Source organism: Eptatretus burgeri, chromosome 11, assembly GCF_056783735.1.
Source record: "Eptatretus burgeri isolate ZD-2024b chromosome 11, Ebu_testis_v1, whole genome shotgun sequence".
NCBI classification, from domain to species: Eukaryota; Metazoa; Chordata; class Myxini; order Myxiniformes; family Myxinidae; genus Eptatretus; species Eptatretus burgeri.
Window position 1 is genome coordinate 101,599,740 of NC_140971.1, and position 24,908 is coordinate 101,624,647.

The window sequence follows — 24,908 nt, forward strand, 5'->3', positions numbered from 1 at the left end:
TGTGCAATGTGAAACACAAAAATGATCGTCATGATCTCCTGAGTAAATGAGGCTAAATAACCAGGAAGAATTCCCATGTTTTAAACGCACACCATGTTAAGGTGTGTCGGGAAGCTTCATCGGCCCTTCCATGGCATTGCATGCTATTTACAAAAGAAATAGCAAAAACAATGATATAATTGTAACAAACCATATATAAATTAATACAAATAATATTAACAATAATAAGAGTATAATTCTGCAAGTCTAATAATGAACGTATAATTCTCACCCTGGTATATATACATACCTTCTCAAGGCTCGTATGAGAGCGAACACATAATGCACAGCAATGGGGGCATGAGACAGGAGGGGCAGGAGTAGGAAGGACAAAACAGTGGGAAACAGAGACATTAGGAGATCTGTGGAAGGGAGAGGGATGGAGCGGGGAACATGGGGTATACAAGATGGACATTACAGGGACTTTCGGGAAGGAAAGCAGGGAATTTGAAGGAGGTGGATTTGGAGTTGATTAACGGGGGTAGAAATGATCAAGGATTTGGATGGGGGATGATAAGAGGTGGTGGTGAACAGCTGTTTTGAAGGCCTGGAGGGAAGAATGGGATTGAACAGAGTGAGGGAGTTTAGTCCAAAGGTGGGGTAAAAGAGGAATGAAAGAATGAATCAGTGATTCGTGATTTTGGGAGTTTTACGAGAAGGGGGTTGTTGGCAGACCTTGAGCGCCCTGCGGAAATATGGTGGGGACAAATCTCAGACAGAGCGGGTGGGGGGGGGGGGTGGCGACAGAAAGACCACCGACCTGCCTGCAGTGAGAGAGTGAGAGGCCCAACGACTCAGCCTCATCGCGGGAGAGCCAATGATCCGAAATGCCTTGGTTTCCACAGTGTGAAGCCTAGAAAGATAGGAAGGCAGGAGCACCAGCCCAGAGGGGAGAGCAGTACTCCATCAGACTGCAGAAAAAAGCTTTGTATGTGGTCAGGTGCTCAGGTGGGCCGAGGAAGGACTTTGCACGACGAAGGATTCCCAGTCCCAAGGGGGTTGTTGGCAGACCTTGAGCGCCCTAGGGAAATATGGTGGGGACAAATCGCAGACTGGATTTGGAGGCCAAGTTGGAAATGTAGCTTTCCCAGGAAAGATCATGGCAGATAGTGAGGCCCAGAAGCTTGAAAGAAAGGACTTCTTCCAGAGGATTGTTGAGAATGTGGATTGGGGGGGGGGGGGTTCAAAACGGTCCTTTCGGAGAGACATAGTGAGAGTGTGAGATTTGTCTGGATTGAAAGACATTTTCCATGTGTTGGACCAGTTTGTGATTTTACGCAGATCTGCAGAGAATGAAGAAGCTGCTGCTTGCCGGTCTGAGGGATGACAGATGGTACGGCAGAGGGTGGAGTCATCAGCAAAGAGATAAAGAGGATGATCAAGAGAGTCAGAGAGAACATTGATGAAAACCAGAAAAAGAACAGGGCCCAGAATACTGCCTTGAGGAACTCCAGCCTGGACAGGAAGAGGGGATGAAAGAACTCCATTTAGGGCCACACGTTGACTGTGACAGGAAGGGAAGTCTGTGAGCCATGAGTGAAGATGGCCTTGGATACCATCGGAAGAGAGTTTGGTGAGCAGGGCAGGGTGCCAGACCATGTCAAAAGCACGTGATAGGTCAAGCACATCTGGACTTGGTGATGGTGAAAGGCAAATGCTCAAGCAGTACAGAAAGCAGGTATGCTGCAAGGCCGTGAAGACCAATTAAAAATATACCATCAGAGATGGGGAATCCCTCACCATTGAATGAAAAAGGTCATACATATTCCACATAATGAGGGAGGTGAATTGGAAACAATACACAATTTGGTCATCATCTCGAAAAAGTTCCCCAGGGGTGAGGAACGTAGTAACCAAAAATAATTGAAATCAGATAAGCGGTTTTCCATTTATTACAAAAAACATTTTTTTCAAGATGGCCGCCCCAGTCGGCCATCTTGGATCCGGCCACGCCCAAAATCAATAGGGTTCTTCCTTTTCAGGTGGTGCATGTGTGACCCAAATTTCAAATCGATATGGCGAACAGTTTGAGTTATCGCACTCACAGCTATAAATGTTGACGCCCGAACGGACGGACGGATGGACGGACGACCCGGGTGACAACAATATCCCCCTTCCTCCACGCGGCGGGGATAAAAATTGGTCCAAAATACCAACAGGTACACTTGTGTTCATGTAAATTGCTGAGGTCACTGTATCCTCCACAAAGAAATATGGACCCAGCAAGAGGTCATGGAGAAGGCCACAACATACATTGGCATTTGGACTGCCGCTTATGTGTTCAATGTTTGGGTTTTCAGAGCCCCAAATCCTCACACTGACGGTTGATCTTCCCCAGGTCAGGCCAGATTAGTTCTGTGAATTGCTACAGGTACCATGTAAACCTGTACTAACCTGTTTCATGGTCAGGTTGTCAGCACCTAAACCGTCTCCCCCACCAGGTTTTCTGGTGAGAAGTGTGTATGATATGGACACCCAGGACGATTAAAAACAAAACCTGTCAGAGGGCAGAGGAGCTCCTTGTGAGCCAACGGTCATCTATATCTAGTGCCCAACTGTGTCTGCGGACGTCCTCCTGCAGTTGGGTTGGGTTACTTTTTTTTTTGGAGGTTGGTGGCAGGATTTGCACTCCGGCCACCGTGAAACCCTTCATTCCATAAAACATACTAAAAACGCAAAGAAATCTAAAAACACAATCTGTGGGAGTACCTCCTGTGAAGTTGCCCTCCACAGGGCAGATCAGCAGATGACGGGATTGGGGCAATGCCTTTGGGACCCCTACTATTTCATGATGGGAGGAAACCACGGGGTAACTTCCCAGGTCAAATTACGATAGTGTGTGTCGGGGTGGTGCTGAGGTGTTGTCGCCAGAGTCCGGTCTCCTTGGGTTAACTTGAGGCGGTCCCTTCGGGTGGTGCCTGGAATGTCCTATCCCTAAGAGTGGATGATCACCTGTCTCTGTTATCATCTGAGCTCAAGCTTTTGGACATCGGTATTGCAGCACTCTCTGAGGTTCGGAGACCAGATTGTGGTGAGATCATGGCAGGTGGTTACACTTACTATTGGTCTGGCTGCTCTGATGGTTACCATGCCCAAAGAGTTACTCCAACTGTGTCCAATAAGCTGACTTCAATGATAGTTGAGGTAACACTGGTCAAGAAGCGTATTATGAGACTAAGTAATCGTAACTCCTTGGGTGTTGTTTCCCTGGTCTCTGTATATGCTTCGACTTACGCGAGTGTTCTTACCATGAAGGACGCATTCTACGCCACGCTCAAGTCTGTGGTAGTGCCCCAGGCGTGATACTCTCCTAGTCTTGGGGGATTTCAATGTATCGACTGGAACTGTTAGGGGTGGTTCTAAGACGTGTTGGTCCCATGGGTCTGGAATTGTGAACTGGAAAAGCACAAAGTTCCAAGTTCCTTGACTTTGCAAGAAGTCATGGACTTAGGGTGGCTGGTTCATGGTTTCAGTGTCCACAGGCTCAACACTGGACTTGGTATTCCAGCACTGGTGGTGTGGCAAAGGAGATTAACCACGTGCTTGCTGTAGGTCGCTGGAGGATGATCCAGAACTGCAGGGACTACTGGAGTGCTTAGTTCCTCAATACCGACCACAGGCTTCTGGTAGCAACTCTGAACTTTCAGCTTAAATCTTGGAGAATGGTACCATCCCAGCATAGCCTGGATGTTGGCATGCTCAAGGATGAGAGGGCAGCTGAGGAGTTTGCGAACAGGCTGAGTGGTGATTTGTGGGGTCTGGGTGCTTTGGGGAATTCTGAAGAGTTGTGGAGTGCCTTCAAGACCACCATCCTTGATGTTGCTGGTGGATGTCTTTGAACTTACTGGAGGAAGAAGAATTTTGTCTCTCAAGGGACAATGGATACCATTGACCAGAGTCACAGGGCCAGGCTGAATGGCAGAGCTGAACCGTTCAGGGAGTTGGGGCATAAAACTGTACGTGCACTGTGGGTTGTCTACGAGATATATGTGCGAGGAATCTGTGAAGGGGTAGAGCCTCACCTGTGGTCAGGAGATTCTCGTCCTACTTACAGGGGAATTCGCGCATTGCATTCCTCCAAGCCCGTCCCTCGGTATACTGCAGTTCGAGCGGAGTGTGGTGGGCTCTTGACTGAGGAGTCTGAAGTCTTTGTGCTCGTGGGAGTCGAGGACGTCCAAGTTTTGCAGTCGAGGACGTCCGAGTTTGGGAGTCGAGGAGGCCTGAGCGTGGGAGTCGAGGAGCTGATGTGCGCGAGCAGGATCGGGGTCAAACGGAGTGACTTTTGAACTGTGAATTTTGTGGAAGAATTATGTGATTTTTGTGAAGAGCATTTACTTCTTGTAAGCTGAATAAGCACAAATTTAATGTTTCAAGGAGAGCGGGGAGAATGGGACATAAGGGAGGGGTGGGGGGAGGTAGAGAAGAGTGAGCGAGTGGGGTGGGGGAAGGAATGAGTGCCTCGAAGGTAGGAGGAGTTGAGTGTGGAGGGAGAGGTGCAGGGAGCAAGGAGAGAGCGGTGTTTGTGCGTGCGCACATACAAGATTATGATAACAGGGTTAGGGTTTGTTAGGGTTAGGGTTAGGGTTAGGTTGTTGTTAGGTTGTTAGGGTAGATAACATCAGGTCAGTCCAGGCAGTGCTGCTCATTGATCGATGATTGATGATCATTGATGATTGATTAGGTCATTGATGACCTGAGTGTCCCAAACTGATCAAGATGGTACTGGCTTTGCCAGGCGGGCAGTGGTTCAGAAGCGAGGTCAGGCTCGGTTGTTTGAATGTGGGATAAATGGAGGGGAGCCGAGCCGAGGTGCTGGAGATGATGCAGAGAAGGAGGTTGGAAGTGTTGTGTATGCAGGAGACCAGATGGAAGGGAGGCAGGTTGAGGACGTTGGGAGCAAGATACAAGCTGTTGCATGTGGGTGGGGATGGAAGAAGTGAGACTAACAGGATTGGAAGAGATCAGCAAGCAGATGGTCAGAGTGGAAATATGGGAGGGACGGATAGTTATAGCATGGTTGGTGGTACAAAGAAAAATGGTGTATGTTATATCAGTATATGGGCCACAAATGGGAAGGGCTGCGATGGAGAAGCAGGATTTCAGGGACTCACTGGAGTGGATGATGGGAATGTTTGAACTGGAGGTGATTCAATGTATTGTAGGAGACTTTAACACGCATGTGGGAGTAGCAGAGCTGGGTCAAGAGGAATCTTTTGGTAAATTTGATTGGGGAATGAGGAATGGAGAGGCTCGAGAGCTCGTGGAACTGGTGGCATCGAATATGATGGTCATCGCTGGGTCATTATTTCAAAAGTGGGAAAGCCACAAGATTACCTATAGGAGTGGACATCATATAACAGAACTGGATTTGGTTGTGGCAAGGAAATGACAGTTGTGGATGGTTAAAGATTGCAAGGCAGTGGTGGGAGAACATGTTACCACCCAGGACAAGCCTGTTGTGTTTGTGGTACGGATGAAGAAAAGGAAGGAGGTTAAGAGCAGGGGTCGGAAGATTATTATGTTGGGGAATTGTATGGGAAATGTCATCATAGAGTACAAGGAGAGGATGAGGGCCAGGTATGATCAACTTAACAAAGAGGTAGAAGGTTTGGAGGAGGAGTGGATGAAGTACGGAGAAGCGTTTTGGGGAATTGCAGAAGGTTTGTGTGGAAGGACATCAGGAAAGGATGCATCGTCGAGGGATGGAAGCCAGGTATGGTTGATGGAGGAGGTAGTGAAGGTAATTGATGAAAAGAAGGAGGTTTGGAAGAGGATAGAGAAGATCAAGGATAGGGGTAGTCAGCCAGGTGTGGGGTTGCTGAACCTTTATCAGCAGAAGAATAAAGCAGAAAGGAGATCTGTAGATAAGGTGAGGAATGATATGGAAGAGGAGATGTAAATCAAGTTGGAAGAGGATTGTGGGAGGAAGATGATATAGAAATTGGCTTGTGACAGGGATGAAGATGGTAAAGACATGAAGGGGGGGGGGCGGCAGTGAATGAGGATGTTGGTGGGAAGCTAGTGACAGAGGGGGATGGTATTGAAGGTGTAGGAAGGATATTTCAAAGAGCTGTTAAACCGAAAGGAAGCAATGGCAAGCTGGAGCTACCTTGTTATGTAGAGAAGAAAGTGGAGTTGGTGAAGACCACAGAGGAGGAAGTGTGGATGGCATTGAAGAGGTGTGTACAAATATTATAATTGTAGCAGGAGAAGTTGGAGTCAGTTGGACGAAGAGGCGGTTGAATGTATATTTCAGAGAGGGTTCAATTGTGGAGGATTGGAAGACAGAGTTAATTGTGACGATATGGAAGGGGAAGGGTTATGTTAAAGTTCTGGGCAAGTACAGGGGAATTATGCTCCTCAGTCATGTAATGAAGGTTCTGGAGAGGATTCTGGATGGCAGGATGAAGAAATGTGTAGATGGAGATCGAAGAAGAGCAGCAATGGTTTGGAAAGGGAAGGACGACGATGGATGGGATGTTCATGCTGAGACAGCTGGTGGAGAAGAGGTTGGAGGTGTAAGGTGAGATGGCATTGGGATTTGTGGCCCTGGAGAAGGCCAATGACATTGTCCTGAGAGGCGATGGTGATGGCGACTCAAATGGATGGGAGTGCCAGAAACAGAAGTCAGGTTGGTGGAAGGTATGTCCAAGGGAACAAAGGGTAGAGTTTTGGTTGGTTACCATGCTTACTTGTGAACTGAGCTTACTTGTTGCTGCGCTGTTACCGCTAAAAATTCTGTCACTGTGCTTACTTGTGAACCAGTGATGGGATTTTGACCAAAACTTGATATAAATATATATTATCATGCAAAGATGAACTGATTAGATTTTGGCATCAAGAGGTCAGAGGGCAGAGGTCATGTCAGGTAAAAATGTGATATTTGAGAACAGTTTAAGGGATTTTAATCAAACTTAGTACAAGTCTGTATTAACCTCCGTCAGTGTGTCTAGCCATGATAGATTATTTGTAAGTGAGAGGTGAAGTGTCAGAGGACACATTAAAACTCCTTTTCATGTGGTACCATTGGATATGGGATTATAAATAAACTAAGTACATGGACCATGATACATATGTACAGATTAGATATTGAGGTCAAATGGTCTTGAGGTTTTAGGTTAAAGTTAGAGTTAGCAAAGACTTCATACGGGTGGAGGCATATCGCTCAACGTCGTGTCGTTGAATTATGTCTTGTTTCAGGACTGCATTCTTCATGGCATAATTTTTTTTTTTTAGACTTTCATAGCATTGTACATTACACAACATGTATCTCACTACAAAATGCAACAGCAGCACTTAGCTTTGCATCAGGGATGATGACATCAGTGTCACTTCCCCGGTCTCTCCTACACCATCACGCTTGTGCTGAAGTGGTGTTAAATTGCATTTTATCTCCAATGCATACCCCATTTAAACAAGCTTGTGCATTATTAATCCATAACTATCCCTCTTAAAAGGGAGATAAATACTCAAGGAAGCGATATTAGTGGAAAGAAAGACAGGAAAGTGGTTTTGTTATGAAGGAAATTAGAAATTCGAAGAAAGTTTGATGCTGATGCTCACCTTATGGATATTGCACGTGATTTTGACCTTTAAATTTTATTTTTTCTGGAACCACAGTAGAGGCTTGTGGAAGAGCTAGTACACTGAACGGCTCACGATGTAACAGCCAAAAATGGATGCAAAACAGGGTGCAAAAGGAACAATAGAGATGCGTGCAAAAGGAAAGGGGAGGCAGTACACAGAGAGACCACCGACCTGGCTGCGTTGGCGAAGTGATTGGGCCATTGACTCGGCTTCATTGTGGAAGATTCCAATAATCTAAAAGGGTTTGGTTTCCAGGGTGTCAAGCTGAGCAAGATGTGAGGCAGGGGAGCCAGCCCAGAGGAGGGAGCAGTACTCCATCATGCTGTGGGTGAATGCGTTGGAGGTGGATAGGTGTTCAGGTGTGTCAAGGAAGAAGGACTGTATAACGGAGGATGCCGAATCGGCGGCTGGCTTTGGAGGCCAATTTTGAAATGTGGTTTGCCCAAGAAAGATAAAAGCCTTGCAAAGACAACTGTGAATACGATATGCAATAACAAAGAAAAGATCATGGATCTGTTCAATCTGTGACACCTACCAGTGCAGCTCAAATCCAAAAACACCAAGCCCCATAATGAAAAAATCTGTGCTGGGGACACTTTCCCCATTATATGATCATATCTATGCTAAAATCACTCCTGATTTATGAACGACTTTTCAGGAATGCACGATGTTCGTAAATCGTGTTATTATGTTGTTATTATCATTACAGGTATTGTGATGACATCTTCAATGAAGAAACGTTAATGTAATGAAAACTACATCCAGTATGGGTTCACTTCTGTTGGTAAAAGAAAGGGTGCGAAGTGTGACCGACACTACTGGTCAGAAGTTTTAGAACACCCCCATTTTTCAAATTTTTACTGAAATTTAAGCAGTTCAAGTCCAGTGAATAACCTGAAATGGGGCAAAGCTAAGCGGTAAACTGCCAGAGGTTAAAAAAAAGTTTAGATTACCAAAAACTGAAAAAAAATGTAAATTTCAGAGTTGGTAAAAAAGGCTCTTTTCAGGGAACAAGTAATGGGTTAGCAACTGCAGCTGTTCTGCAGCAGTGGAAGCAAATTAAGCCTTGAAAGTTGATGCAAACAATTCCTCCAGGTGTCCCAAATTTTGTTGATTAGTTACCAACCCTCTGTATAAAAACAGTGTTGGAACAGACTGTGTTGCTGCACCCTCTGAAGCATTATTTGGACTATATTGCACTGCAGGAAGTAGTGTATTGTATAATAATGGTGAGAAAAAGACAATTAACAAAGGAAGACAAGCAGACCATTATAACCCTAAAAGTGTGCGTCTTTCTTTTAGAGAAATTGCAAAGAAGCCAAGGTGTCAGTGAGTACAGTTTCCTATACCATCACAAGGCACTTGGAAACTGGAGGAAACTCTGACAGAAAGAGATCTGGCAGACCCAAAGCCACAACACAATCAGAAGACAAGTTTCTGAGAGTGAAAAGCTTGTGTGATAGGCGGCTCACAGGACAGCAGCTTCAAGCACAGCTTAACAATGGTCGAAGTAAGGAAATCTCAGTTTCAACTGTGAAGAGAAGACTTCGAGCTGCAGGTTTGACAGGTCGAGTGGCAGTAAGAAAGCCATTGCTAAGATGGCAAAATAAGAAAAAGAGGCTTGCCTGGGCCATGAAGCACCGTCAGTGGACTACTGAAAACTTGAAGAAGGTATTATCGACCGATGAATAAAAATTTGAAATCTTCGGTTCATCACGCAGGGTTTTTGTACACCGTCGAGTAGGCTAAAGGATGGTTCCTCAGTGTGTGACACCAACTGTCAAACATGGAGGAGGAAGCGTGATTATCTGGAGTCTTTTGCTGGATCCAGAGTCGGCGACTTGCACAGTGACTGGCACCCTGAACCAAAAGGGCTACCACAGCATTTTGCAGTGCCATGCAATACCCTCTGGTCTACGCCTAGTTGGTCAGGGGTTCATCTACAGCAAGATAACGACCCAAAACATACCTCCAGGCTGTCAGAACTACCTTAGAAGAAAAGAACAAGATGGTAGGCTTCAAGTCATGGAATGGCCAGCACAGTCTCCAGACTTAAACCCCATCGAGCTGGTTTGGGATGAACTGGACAAGTTTCTGAGAGTGAAAAGCTTGCGTGATAGGCGGCTCACAGGACAACAGCTTCAAGCACAGCTTAACAATGGTCGAAGTAAGGAAATCTCAGTTTCAACTGTGAAGAGAAGACTTCGAGCTGCAGGTTTGACAGGTCGAGTGGCAGTAAGAAAGCCATTATTAAGATGGCAAAATAAGAAAAAGAGGCTTGCCTGGGCCATGAAGCACCGTCAGTGGACTACTGAAAACTTGAAGAAGGTATTATCGACCGATGAATAAAAATTTGAAATCTTCGGTTCATCACGCAGGGTTTTTGTACACCGTCGAGTAGGCTAAAGGATGGTTCCTCAGTGTGTGACACCAACTGTCAAACATGGAGGAGGAAGCGTGATTATCTGGAGTCTTTTGCTGGATCCAGAGTCGGCGACTTGCACAGTGACTGGCACCCTGAACCAAAAGGGCTACCACAGCATTTTGCAGTGCCATGCAATACCCTCTGGTCTACGCCTAGTTGGTCAGGGGTTCATCCTACAGCAAGATAACGACCCAAAACATACCTCCAGGCTGTCAGAACTACCTTAGAAGAAAAGAACAAGATGGTAGGCTTCAAGTCATGGAATGGCCAGCACAGTCTCCAGACTTAAACCCCATCGAGCTGGTTTGGGATGAACTGGACAGGAGGGTGAAAGCAAAGCAACCTACAAGTGCAACACATTTGTGGGAAATTCTGCAACAGTGTTGGGAAGAACTTTCCGAACAATATTTGATTTCCATTGTAGAAAGAATGCCACGAGTATGTTCGGCTGTTATATCTGCAAAAGGTGGCTACTTTGACGAGTCAAAAATTTAAATTAAATTTTGTTCAACAAAACGATTCCATGATTTCTATTTTATCTGCAATTGTTTATTTGTTCTATGCTTTAATTTCAGAGTAGATTGAAACATTAAACTGCTTAAATTTTAGTAAAAACTGGAAAAATGGGGGGGTTCTAAAACTTTTGACCGGTAGAGTACCTCAGTACATTGTATGCACCAGGTTCTTGTCTATGGATTTGATGAAACCAAGCTTCCTCAAGCGGTACTTGAGCAGCTGCCATCCAGAGTTGACTGATATGAATGCTGTCTTCTTCAAGCGAAAGGAAGAGGGACTGAAGCAAGCTCGTTTCGATTACACTGGTCAATTCAACCAACAGAATCAAGTGTGACACCGCACCTCATACATGGTGTCACTGAGGATTGTGCAATATAAAAAGCTACACAATATTGCTGAGAAGTTGGTCATCCCTTGCTGCAAGGATATAATTCATTGCATGATTGGAGATAATTCTGAGAAGGTAACTTCAGTGCCTCTCTCAAACGACACTGTCCATCGGCGAATTTCAGAGATGTCAGATGACATCAAGCAGCAAGTGGTTGATGAAATACTGTGACAACTGTAGGCAAATTTGCAATTCAGCTCGATTAATCTACAGATGTGTCCAATTGTGCCCAGCTGCTCGTTTTAGCATGATACATTAAATACGGGGACTTCAAGGAAGAGTTCTAGTTCTGGAATCCACTACTTGAGAGGACGTTTTGCTGGAGGTCTCCACATTTTTCATGACCAAAGGACTTTCATGGGACAATGTGTGTATGTAAACAACTGATGGAGCACCGACGATGCTTGGTAATCATTTGGGATTTCGAAGCCAGAGTAAAGGAGGCAAATCCTGACTAAAAAAAAAAAAAAACTTAATTGCATGATCCATAGATATGCTCTGGCATCTATGGCACTCTCAACACAAAGCGATGATTGGTCCTTGCTGATGTCATAAAATTATCAATGCAGTCAACTCGAATGCCCTCAATACCCGGCTTTTCTGCCTACTGTGCCAGGAGTTTTGTGCAGACAAAGAAGTGATGCTCTTCCATACTGAGGTTCGTTGGTTCTCATTGGGGGGATGTGGTGTCTTGAGTGGAGTCGCAAAAAGAGGGTATTGCCAAATTCTTCAAACGTGACAGCAAGACAAAGCCATTAGATCAGATAAAGAGTGTCTGCTGAAGCTGGCATACTTAAAAAGACGTATTTTTATGCCTCAACTCATTGGACACATCTCTCCAAGCTAGGTTCACCATGGTTATTGGTTTTGTGGAAAAACTCCAAGCATTAATTATGAAACTGGAGCCTTGGGAGGCTTAGGTCAAGGACAAAAAGTTCAGTATATTTGAACACATTAGTGGGGCATTTGAGAATAAAGAAACTGGAAAATTGATTGGAAATCCATTCATCATTAAAGGGGAACCCAAATACAAATTTTTTTTCTTCTTCTGAAAACCATTGAAAATCATTAATCACAGTCTAATTTGGAGGGGAAAAAAAATTGAACTTTATTTTGCCTCACACAAAGTGCCGAAAAAAGTGCTAAAGTGTCGATTTTCGATTTTTGTCAGTAACGTCACATCTGGAACCCACCTTGATCCAAATGGTGACTTGCATAGATAAAGTGTTCCATTATATTCAAATATGCATTAAACTGTTATTAGCAACTCTAAAGGTTCTCAGTATGTTAAAACTGATCAGTGGGATTTTGAAGAAACTATTGAAGACAAAATTTGTGATGGCAACGTTTTCAGGGGAGTTATGGAGCCGTATCGGTTTGAGCCTTGTTCGAGTGATTCAGATGAAGATGGCGACAGAGGTATCGTTGAAGATGAAAATGCCAGTCGCATGTTCACTTCAGATTGGGAGGTTTTGTTTTTCCATTCCATTGATGGTTTATAAGGGATTTTGTATTGATAAATCGGTTGTATTACTCCAGCAGATATACGCATCATCTCTTGACAGCCGACAAAATGGGCAGCGAATGTTTTATCCCACCATTGCAGGCTGACCAGGTGTCCTACATGTTATGGGATCGTCCCGTTTCACACTTTCACGTGACGCCATTTGTGGCTGTGGTTGTGCCGTGTTGTGTCTCACCGTCGTGTTCATGCTGTGTCGTGCCGTGTCAATGTCCTGTAGACGGTACGGAAATGGCGGTCGACTTCTGAGTTGGACTTCACGACGGAGCAGGAAGAAGAAGAAGATTTCGACTTTTAATCGCAAAATTACCGACTTTATAAATCGGAGAAAGACATATCATATTTATTTTGTAGAGTATCAAAGGAAAGATTAGCGTCAAGTGGTCTCAGCGTTTGGATTCCCCTTTAAGGTCATGACCCAATTATAGACGTGACATTTTCACAGTAACTCGATTAAGGTTTGTCTTATTATGAAATTGCCATCTCTAGATAGCCTAGAGCAAAGTGCATGTACATGTAATTTACATCATGCCCCTCCGAGTTAAAGGTCAAGGTCAAATGGCAGTCTGAAAAAAAGAAACACTTTTTTTTTCTCGTCATTGCTCAATTTATCCAATGCGGAATCTCAAAGATCACTTTGCCTTCCCAGATGTTCTTGCATCAAACGGTGTACATGCAATGAACTTGTGTACCTGATGTTTGATTAGTGTCTTTGACCTACTTTTTACCTCTGCCACCAAAGGTGGATGGAGGTTATTTTTTCACCCCTGTCTGTTTGTCCGTCACCATATCTTGAAAAGTTGTGGACAGATTCGGACAAAATTTGGTGAACAGGTTGAGAGTGTGACGAGGATGAATTGATTAGATTTTGGTGACGATCCGGTTCCAGACTCGGATATGAGAATTTTTTGTGATTCTTCACCAGTGAGAGATCTGGCAAAAAACGATATATAGCATGATATCTCAAAATGTTTTGGACAAAACTTGGTGGACATGTTGGGTGTGTAACACGGGAGAATTGATTCGATTTTGGTGAAGACCAAATCCGGATCTGGATACGAGAAGTTTTTTTTTTATTTCTCAATTTATTGTTCACCATTGAGAGATGGTGCCAAAAAACGATATATAGCATGATATTTCAAAATATTGTGGACGAGATGTGACAAAATCATGTGGATGAGTTGGTTAGGTGACAAGATAAAGGAAAATGCAAACTATTCAGCCTGATGGAGGTGTGTGCTCCACCGAGTGTCATTCTAGTTTTGAATTGTGACCTAATTAACAAAAAACACGTTTTTGATCATAACTTGAATAATTTCCCTCCGATTTTCATGATGTTGAGTTTTATGGGTAGAATGTAGATGGGGACACATTTTCTTAATTTACACTCTATCCATAAATGTTAAAGGTCAAGGTCATATGGTGATCCAAAAAGAAGGCCATCATTGGATCCTGGACTTGGTGATCACTTTGGAATCGCTTTGTGATCGTAGATATGTAGTTATTTTTGTCATGCAGCTGCTTCAAGGTTTGCTATTAAAACAACGTTCAGTTTGGGTGGGACTGTGTTGTAGAAGGTGTCATTTTGTAACATCCTTCAAATGTTAATTTAATGCATTTGGAATAGCGGTGACTGTTCAATAAATGATGATAACTGGTGTGAGTGACAAATTTGCATGAAAATAAATGGTGTTTGTTTGTTTGTTCATTTGTTAGCCTGTCTGCCATGTCGTGGGAGATGGAGTTTTGCAATCACGTGTGTGTGTGTGTGTGTGTGTGTGTGTGTGTGTGTGTGTGTGTGTGTGTGTGTGTGTGTGTGTGTGTGTGTGTGTGTGTGTGTGTGTGTGTTGTCAAAAGGGAGGATTTGATGCAGAAATGAGTCCCATTTATCAATCGCAACATTCACTCATTTACGCTCACTCATATTTCTCCTTTTCAAATTGGAACACAGTACTCCATCAAACACCTCCCTTTTGATATTACTTTCCCTGCCGGCCTGGGCTTCGCCTTCCTTTCATATGACCATTTCTTTAACCAAATTGAGTGGTGAAATAGAGATCCTATAAATATTTGTATTTACTTTTCAGGAATAACTTAATTTATTCATCAATTTTAAAAAAAGGAGGCGGTAGCCTGTTAAAACCCCCAACCCCATTTTTTTTATTAATACTTATACTTTAAACCCATAAGGTAATGCATTTATTTCATCACTCATTCTATATATTTATCATCAAATGCTGTTAGAGCATTCTTACTAACAGTCTGAGAATATTGTTTCACGAAAAAAATAAGTGACCACTATATTTGTTATTGGTGTGTGTCTGTCTATCTGTCCCGAGCATAGCTCCGTGGGTTTTGATCGGATTCTGATAAAAATTTGGTGGGAGGTTTATGTCATGATCCAGTTCTGTTTTCCTGAGAATGGGCGTGGCTGCGCCCATTATGGGCGGAGCCACGCCCAAAACACGTGTTTTTAGGGGGTAGCTGATTTCAATTTGCATCTTCTCCTAGGGGGTTTGTCGAATCTGATGGGTTTCGGTATTTGGTTAGCCCAATGGCACCTGCATAGCCCCACGGAGCTCGATTTTTCATTTTCGTCCCAAGGTCAAGGTCACGAACTTAGAAAATTGCGAATTTTTACATAAAAATCCATCTTCTCCGAGGGGTTTGTTGAATCTGGCAGGGGTTTCGTTATTTGGTAAGCCCAATGGCACCTGCATAGCCCCACAGAGCTCGATTTTTTTTTTCATTTTCATCCCAAGGTCACAAGGTCACAAACTTAGAAAATTTGAATTTTGACATAAAAATCATATGACCGCCCAAACTTTGAGAGCTAGGATGACAATATTTTTTTATGCATAATCTTGAGGTCATTCCCCACCTAAAGTCTTGAAACCATTTTGCTCTATCTCGAACACCTTGCCCGTGGCGCCCCCTTCAAGTTTGTTTTTACGCTGATTTCATCAAAGTATGGATAATCCGAGAAGTCCGAAATGCCATATAGCCTATATGACGTTATATTGTTCCTGGAATGTTCCAGAGGAAGTTTTGCACCAAAGGTCATAATCCTTGACCTTTGACCTTTAAAGTTCACAAAGGTCAAATTTTCAAAGTTGTGGGAATCGAACCAGGTTTTCAACCTTCTTCGATGAACTAACTCCAATAAGCTATAGCACGTATCCTGTTTCCTTATTTTAATGTCCACAACATTGTTTTGTGACCTTTAAAGGTTATGCAAAGGTCAAATTTTGAAAGTTGTTGAACAAAACTGGGTTTTCGACATTTTGCAGCTAATAACCTGTCACTCGTACCACATCATGTTGATCATTTTTATAACTTGGTCAAACATTATCACATTGTCTCATCCTTGACTTCTGAAACAATCTACATCGTCAAATACCACTCCTGGACCATCGTCGTCTTCAGACTTGTATTTATTAAATTCTTTCTCAAAGCACTAACTGAAGCAATTGGCATTTTACCTCATTATAAATTCAATTAATGATGCAGTTTCCCACAGATGCAGTAATTTGTTCCAGTTTGAAAAGCAGAAATATGAGTGAGCGTAAGTGAGCAAATATTGTGACTTTCAGAAATGGGACACATTACTGTGTCAAACCCTCCCTTTTGACACTCCGTGTGTGTGTGTTTGTATGTGTGTTTGCCTGGGCTGTAACTTTGTTTTACCATTTGAGCTTTTGTCATGTTTTTTAGATCAAAAGATCAAAGGGCAAGGTTGCATAAAATCGTCAATTTTCATCTGATTGACTTTAAATTTGAAGAAAAATTGCATATTACATCATTAAATTTGATGGACATTTTCATCATTGACCAAAATTTTGCTATTTTCATAACGTGTAGCATACAGAAGAAGAAGTCCGAATACAAAACCACGCGGATGGCATTTATTTACATTTTGAGATTGTTTCTTGTTTTCACACATGTTTGCTCATGTGCATGCAGGTGACAGTTTTGAAGAAGACATTCTATGAAAGATCACTGTGATGAATCTTGTATAATTTAACATTTTAAAATGAAGTTCATATTCTTTTTTGAAATATTTTTTAGGGTGCAGTTCCCAAAGGTAATGCAACCCACGAGTACATCAACAGCCTGCAGCTTCGCCCTGGCCAAGTGGTATACAAATGTGCAAAGTGCTGCAGCATAAAGCCTGCACAGGCCCATCATTGCAGGTAATCTTGCCCATTACTTGTCACTTTGCAAATCATTGCCAGCAAAGGTTTTGTTTCTAATTAATTACAAGTTGTTTTCATCCTCCCGAACAATTTTTATACAACAGGGTTCACACGGTCCTTGAAATTCCTGGAAAAATGAAAAAGAATTTCCCAGTCCAGAAAAGTCCTTGAAACTCCTGGAAAATATAAATAATCTGCCAGGGCCCCTGGTCAGAATTGTTTATACCACCAGCCTCTTCAAGAAAACATTACCAACAAGTGGTGCCAGGCACAACAAATCCCGCCCATTTAAGGCATAAAGTCTTCGGACCCTACCGATCTTCACAAATATGCATTTTTCACTATAGGAATGGGTAGGATTATAAGTGACAAATAGAATAAGGTTCACTATAAGCTTAGTTTGAAGTAAATCAGATCATTTTTGATGGTTATGAGCGAAAAACAATTTTGATCTTTTCGTGACCTTGACCTTGATCTTTGATCCAGTTAGACCCAAAAGTTAATGGGGTCGTCCAAAGTTCATTGCCCACCTGTGGATTAAATTTGATAGCGTTTGCTAAAGCCGTTTTGCCGTAAAGTTGCGAACAGACAGACAGACAAACAAACAAACTGACAAACAAACTGGACGATTACAATATCCCGCTCCCTCCCTCCGGGGGATAATTATAACCTCCCCCAGAGATTGAGCATTCGAGCCACTGTGAAATGGTTTCTCATGTGCAAAATCTGCAATGGTGGGTCACCACACGAAATGTGTTTCTACGGAATAGTTTATTATAAAATGGCACAGGATGACAAAAACTGAGAATCCAGGGACAACAGATAGATGGATATAAAAACTGGCAGAAAAAATAAAACGAAGCATACTCACGATCCAATATAATGAAAACGCACAATACAGGAAATAAAATAAAATCAAAATGGCCATGAGCACACAATAAAGGGTGCCCTGCGAACTGTTTTAAAGGATACCGGTACGAGAGATTGGAAGTGTTCCACCATGAACATGTCAATGACCCAGCGGAAAGGCAAAGAGAGAGCTGATAATGTGAGGAAGCATGAACTTGTAGGGCTGCCAGGGACTTGTGCCATATGTCGAGTGGAGAACATGTGACTGAATAGTTTTATGACATGATGTCAGGTTGTGAGAACATTATGCAAGTGCTTACTGAAAAGTCCTGATTAAAATTGCACAAACAGAAATAATCTGCTCGGTACCAGTTGGACTTGATAATTCCGGCAGGTCTCTTTAAGAGAACACAAGAGACCCGTTACCAATATTAACCACCCCCAGGGATTTACTATTAAAGCCATGCACTAAAGTGGTTTCTCAGTCTGGACCTGGAAACATGCAGAACTAATCTTAATCCTGTTGGCATGGTGATAATTTAGTTGCTAAATTATTCCTGAGTTAATCCCCTCTACTGTTCTCCCAATCTCTGCCCCTAATTATGTGTTAATGGCCTGTGGCATTTGTTCATTCAGACCAAAAATATTTGATCCCTGGGACTTTACCACCGCTTTCGACTTTGCACATACTGTATAATTTAAAATCAGCAGTGTTGCTGCTGTGCGGGTGGTAACTGTGACATACAGCTCGTACAGTACTGCACTGTATCTATCTCTGCATCGACACTGTGTTTTGTTGAATCAATCTATAGAATCGTAATAATTCCTTTATTTTCGGTTATCATTGCCCTTTGTGATTTTTACTCATGGCTCCCAAAAGGAAAACTGTTGCTGGTGGTGAACGAAGTGCAAAAAAGTCGAGGAAAGTGATGTCTTTGACACAAAAAAGTGGTGGTTTTTGATAAGCTTGGTCAGGCGAGATAATGCGACGTCAATGCATGGGCAGACATTATGGCGTTAACAAGTCTAGTGTAATATCCGCTAAGTAAAAAAAAAATGCGCAGAAAACATAAGGGGTCATGAATGCTTTGGTTTTGCACCATGGGTGAGAGTGATTGCAGTAAACCTCTCCAGTTCACAAAGCATGGGTTTATAGTTGAAAGGAAACATAACTGTCTACGGAAAACAAAGTTTTAAATACCTTAGGCTGAATATTCACCTCATATATATGGAGAGCATAATTTATTGACTTAAAATTTTATGAAATGAGGATAATTATTTATTGCAGTTTACTCCATTTAAGCAATCCATGCGACAGAAGCTGGTGATTAATGCTGCAAAATGTACAACTTGGAATGGTTCTGTGGTATAAAATTACATGCTAAGTGAGTATATTTTGTATATTTAGGTTGCAGGTATACATGCATCTTTCTCTATTATATCAGGCAATTATCTGTGTGTATGTGTGTACATCTGGAAATCAAAGAAATAAACAGGGCTGGGACAAACTCCACTAGATTTTGCATAGATGTTGGTAGTACTTGGGGTCAGGTCATGGGCGAACCCTCCCTCCCAACCCCCCTGCGAGAGGGGCATGAAGACGACTCGCACACTTTTGCCTGTACATGTGCCACATGCAAGTGGTTTACTGACCCCTGCTGCAGACGGGGATTATTCACCACAGCACAAAATATATTTCAGCAACCTCCCCCACTCCACCCCACCCCCACCTCCCCGAGGACGCAGGTGTTTCTAATCGATACCAATGTGTCAGTGTGTGTGTGTGTGTGTGTGTGTGTGTGTGTGTGTGTTTGTGTGTGTGTGTGTGTGTGTGTGTGTGTGTGTGTGTGTGTGTGTGTGTTTGTGTTGGTCAGTGTATCAGTATGTCTTCTCCATAACTCCAAAACCATAAAACCTAGCAGCCTGAAACTTTGCATACACACTAAGAAAACTGAAAGAAAGTGCAAGAATTAAAATTGGGTGTTTGAGTTAATTGAAAACACCCCTTTTGAAGTTAATTAATGGCCTTATTTCATTATATCCTTTATCAGGCACCATCCTCGGTCAATGCTCTCGATGTGGGTCTTCAGGTGTATCCTATATAACCTCACTGGGTCTGAAGCCACCATGTTTTTTGGTCTGCTCAACTTGGAACAGGTTGCAATAATTTCTTAACGATAAAGTCTTTTTTTTCCACTTTCCTCACTCATATTATCGAATGCCTGTTCATCATAGGTACGAATCGTTGTGTACATCGCTTTTGTAAGTGCTATATTTTTCGAGTTAGGAGCTTGTTTTCAAATGTTATTTCAGCTTTGAGGATCGGATATCATCCAGACTAAATAAGTGTCGAGATCTGGAGTGAACTCTGATAATTTAAAGAAATAACGAATCTTATAACTAAGCCGATATACCTACTTACAGAGACATGACAGAAGTAAATAGACACCTTAAATTTATTCATTCCATCTGTATAAAGCAAGTTTTACTCAGTGATTTGTCCTAATATTCAATAATTTATCTGCAGAAATGAGTTCCTAGGTCATGTATGACAATTAACGATTCCTCAAACCCAGGGAGCACACGACCTTCGCGATTTTCAGAGGACGAATTGTTGGCCAATCGGAAGGTGGAGTCAGCCAGTGTCAGATAGTTCAGAACCTTGGCATTCCACTTTCTACGGTCAATTGGGTGATTGTGCAATTCACCAGCGAAGGCAAGGAATCCACAGATTCCCGTTCTGGTCGACCTGGGCCCTCAGAAAGGTGTCTTTGAGCTGTCAAGCGGTCCATTGAGAAAATTCTTCGTTGCGAGGCAGCAGATGTTTCAGAGGATGTCCAAGTTAGCTCAAGAACTGCTGTGTGCGGTACCTTCATCAACTGGGCCACTATGGGAAAGCAGCTCGGAGAAAGCCTCTTCTGAGACTAGCCAACATTCAAAGGAGAAAGAAGTGGGCTGATGAGATGGCCAACAGACCCTTGGAGTTTGGCAAAGTGTCATTTTTTCAGATGAGTCCCAATTTGCTCAATTTTCTGAAAGTGGACACGTATGGGTTTGGAGACTTCCCAGTCAAGAGTTTTCTTCGAACGGATTGCAGCTAACTGTCAAACATGGAGGTTTTTCAGTGATGGTGTGGGGAGCAATCTGAAGTGCTGGTCGGTCAGAGCTTGTGGAGTGTGTTGGCAACATCAACACGATTACATACATTTCTATTTTTGAGGATGGACATCTCCCTTTCTTCTCCACTGGTCAGAGTCAAAAACAACACTCTGTTCAATGGAGTGGAGAATGGAGCTCCATGCCACACTACAAAAAGGCCCACGAATGGCAGGACAGAAATTTGATCAAGTCACTTCCATAGCCATGTCAGTCTCCTAACATGAATCCCATTGAACACCTCTGGGCCATATTGGATCGAGCTGTGTGGAAAAAAAAGTCCAGGAAACCAACATCACGGGCAGAATTGCTAAATCTTTTGCGTGAAGCCTGGGTAGAAATACCACAAGAGAACATTTCGGAACTCGTTAGTTCTGTGCCTGAAATAGTAAAAGCGTTGCAATCTGCAAATGGCAAGTCTACAAAATACTAATGTATCTATTAAATTGGATCAAATGTTCTTCAAATGTTAAATAAATAAATTCTTTTAAAATCATCATGCCTATTTACTTCTGTCATGTCTCTGTATTTTAAACAAGTCAGGCTATGTTCCCTCCTCCATATAAATGCAAGAAAATGTGCAATTTCCAAAGCATTAAAGATATTTTTTTCTACTGTTTGGAGAATTATATTTAGTGAACAAAAGATTTAGGAACGTGCTAAAATTAACCAGCTTCATTTAGCTATATGACTGAATGCATTCACTGCTTGACATCACACCTTGTCTCCCAGAGGGACTGCTTATCCATAGCGTCTGTCAGATCTGTGTTTATATTTTTGGAGGCAGAAATCCCACAAGATCTGAGGTGCACTGCAAGGAATCGAAACAAATCTGGTTTAAAAAACGAACGTTTTAAAATTAGGTTATATTGTTTGCGTGGACCGCAAATGATATACTACGTGACACATGCACAGATGAGCGGGAAATGCTGCGAGGTATCTGCAATATTTGTTTCATGGGCAACGTTGCGGGTTATCTGCAATATTTATTTCACGGGTGATTAAACTTTGCAATGTCTCCATGGTTATTCTATATTAAAGAGCAACTCTTTTGTGGATAAATAAAAGTCATCATTTGAACTAATTAATTTAATTTAATTTAATTTACTGCTGCAGGCGTGGGAAACACCGGCTTTAAAGTTAAAGCGATACTATGTGGTAAGCAGCCACAGCCTGGCCAAACGTTCCTCATCAATTATTTAATTGGAGTGCTTCATTGAGTGCTTAAGCCACTTCCTGAGCTCCCTTCAGTCGATAGCGGTACCGCACTATGTCATTCTGAGCAAATTGTTCAATCACTGCAGACGCTTTTGCTGCGCTACGGAATTCAGAGCAAGTGGTTCATGCTCTGTTATCTTGAGCGAGTGGTTCGTGCTCCGTCATCTTGAGCGAGTGGTTCGTGCTCCGTCATCTTGAGCGAGTGGTTCGTGCTCCGTCATCTTGAGCGAGTGGTTCGTGCTCCGTCACCCCGACCGAGTGGTCCGCGCTCCGTCACCCCGACCGAGTGGTCCGCGCTCCGTCACCCCGACCGAGTGGTCCGCGCTCCGTCACCCCGACCGAGTGGTCCGCGCTCCGTCACCCCGACCGAGTGGTCCGCGCTCCGTCACCCCGACCGAGTGGTCCGCGCTCCGTCACCCCGACCGAGTGGTCCGCGCTCCGTCACCCCGACCGAGTGGTCCGCGCTCCGTCACCCCGACCGAGTGGTCCGCGCTCCGTCACCCCGACCGAGTGGTCCGCGCTCCGTCACCCCGACCGAGTGGTCCGCGCTCCGTCACCCCGACCGAGTGGTCCGCGCTCCGTCACCCCGACCGAGTGGTCCGCGCTCCGTCACCCCGACCGAGTGGTCCGCGCTCCGTCACCCCGACCGAGTGGTCCGCGCTCCGTCACCCCGACCGAGTGGTCCGCGCTCCGTCACCCCGACCGAGTGGTCCGCGCTCCGTCACCCCGACCGAGTGGTCCGCGCTCCGTCACCCCGACCGAGTGGTCCGCGCTCCGTCACCCCGACCGAGTGCTCCGCGCTCCGTCACCCCGACCGAGTGCTCCGCGCTCCGTCACCCCGACCGAGTGCTCCGCGCTCCGTCACAGCTTCACAGACTGTCGCAGCTTGAAAACTTAATCTTTTTAATTTACCACACATGGAAGGAGCACCCCTCCCATAAGTCCTGGTAACTACTGCCCCCATCTGGGTCAGCACTCACCCAATATTCTCTCGTCCAGTCACATTCTCCGTTCCCACACAATCGCCACATACTCTACTCCATTCGTGCAACCAACAAAACTCAGGAACTTTATTTCACCAAACTGTGGCATGCTCTCTTTCACATCATCCATCTCCTCCCTCTCACCCTTCCTTACCTACCCAATCACTCCGCCCCCATTCTCCAGGGGAATCCATGTCCTTTCTCCTTGAACCTGCAATGCATTATGTTGGTCCTTAAACAATGCATCCAAACATCCCATCAATTCCTCCTTTGCTCTTTTTACCTTCTCTTATCTACTGCTTGTTTTTCATTCTTCTCTATCTCCCCATTTAAGTCTTTTAACTTCCTCCATGGCTCTTTTCAACTGTTTCTCTGTCTGCTCCATTTTCGACTTCATTCCTTCTATCTCCCGTTTTACTCCCACCAATTATACTACCGCGTTTTCCTCCTCTATTTGCTTGTCCATTGCATGCTCTCCTTCCTCCATCGTCTGCCCCCATCTCTGCTATTTTTGCTGTTACCACATCATGCCACTTTTACACTCCTTTTTTATCACTATTATCTCTTCCTTTCATGTTTTTTCTGTGCCGTCCTTAACTCCTCTATTGTTCCCGTCCTTCCTAAGGTTTTCTACCCCTTTTGTTAACCCAGCTATTTCTTCCTCGAACCCACCTGACCACCTGACCACCTGACCTAACACTGCCCCCTCCTCTGGTACCGCAGCTCCTGCAAGGTATATCACAGGCGCTACCGTACCAGCCTTACCACTTACTGACACACCTATTTAACCTACCGTAATAAAGCAGGAGGGGCAATGGGCAGCGAGCCGCAGCTAGCTAACCTATTCTGCTTAATGTACCCCCCCCCCTTATGGCCTGAACCTCGCCGAAACAATCACTTCCATTTTCATTTTTTTTTTTAAATATACATTTTAAAATTTTTTATATAATCACATAAGAGCACTGAACAAAGTTGCACTCCACCCTCTGGATCATTGCTCCTGTCCAACACTCTCTCTGGTGACCTGGGGAGGGGAAACAAAAGGTTCCACAAAAACACAACACTTGTAATTTACATTCCTACTCTAAGCCTTAACGACACTATTTACAGGATATTTACATGCGACTGCGTCCTCCAGTTGCTAATAGACCCAGCGTTACCTGGGGAGCCAATTTTCAAATTTGCCTCACTCTAAAATTATGCGGACTTCATGCCCTTGCTGCACGTTTCAAGTTGTACGGGATCGAGGGACTCACACATCTCACTCACACAGCCACTTGTGCCCGCTTTATTACCAATTACCCACTGTCCCTATTGTCACTCTAAAACCCAGCAGAACTTACAAACCCAGGACAGTTCCAAATCACTCACCTTCAGCATCATGGGGCAGGAGGTTGCTTGGGCCCAAGCTCCTGCACAGAAGCGACCAATTTTCCCCTCAATTCACTATTTTCACCAAAGGAGGGCACTTCACCACAATCTCACCAGCCGAGCATGACCCTGTATGCTCAGCCTGATCTAGTTTCCCCAACCCCCGACAGTGATTTCCGGGCGCGACCTAGGTAAGGGCACCTCGGATAGACCTGGGGGTTCAGCAGGAGGATCCATCCTCTCTGGACTTAAAAGTCTATTGGAGGGTCTCTCCATCGCCGGGTACCGGCAATGTCGTTGGATGTGTCCTCTTCACCCGCACTGGAAACAACTCCCCATAAAAGGCCCCCGTGGGTATCGGTGTAATGTCTCGTCCGGTTCCGGACCCCCTCGGCCATAATCAAATTGCTCCATTTGCTGTGCCGGACCCCGCCGCTGTGGCGCACTTACTGCCAAATTAACCCTTGTCAAACTTGACAGTTGCTGGATAATCCCCTGAAGCATTTGGGTAATGGCTATTTCTCCCAGCCCCTCTCCCTGATTCCGAATCTCCGCCTGTCGGACCGTCACCGTCGGCCTCTCGGACACCCGACCCGGCCTCCTCCACGAGGCCAGCCTGGCCGCGCACTCGGCTGCTCAGTGAATGGTGGGCGGATCC

The 24,908-nt window shown here is 44.1% G+C and overlaps 1 protein-coding gene across 4 annotated transcripts in view; it reads left to right on the forward strand.

The window, feature by feature from the left end:
* LOC147017779 (palmitoyltransferase ZDHHC3-like) overlaps nt 1–24,908 on the forward strand; it is a 146,971-nt gene that overhangs the window by 31,427 nt on the left and 90,636 nt on the right. For all 4 annotated transcript variants that reach the window (XM_085847686.1, XM_085847688.1, XM_085847689.1 and 1 more), the window contains one exon: nt 16,546–16,670. In XM_085847686.1, coding sequence (XP_085703812.1) covers nt 16,546–16,670 — 125 coding nt within the window. The remainder of the gene's footprint in view (nt 1–16,545; nt 16,671–24,908) is intronic.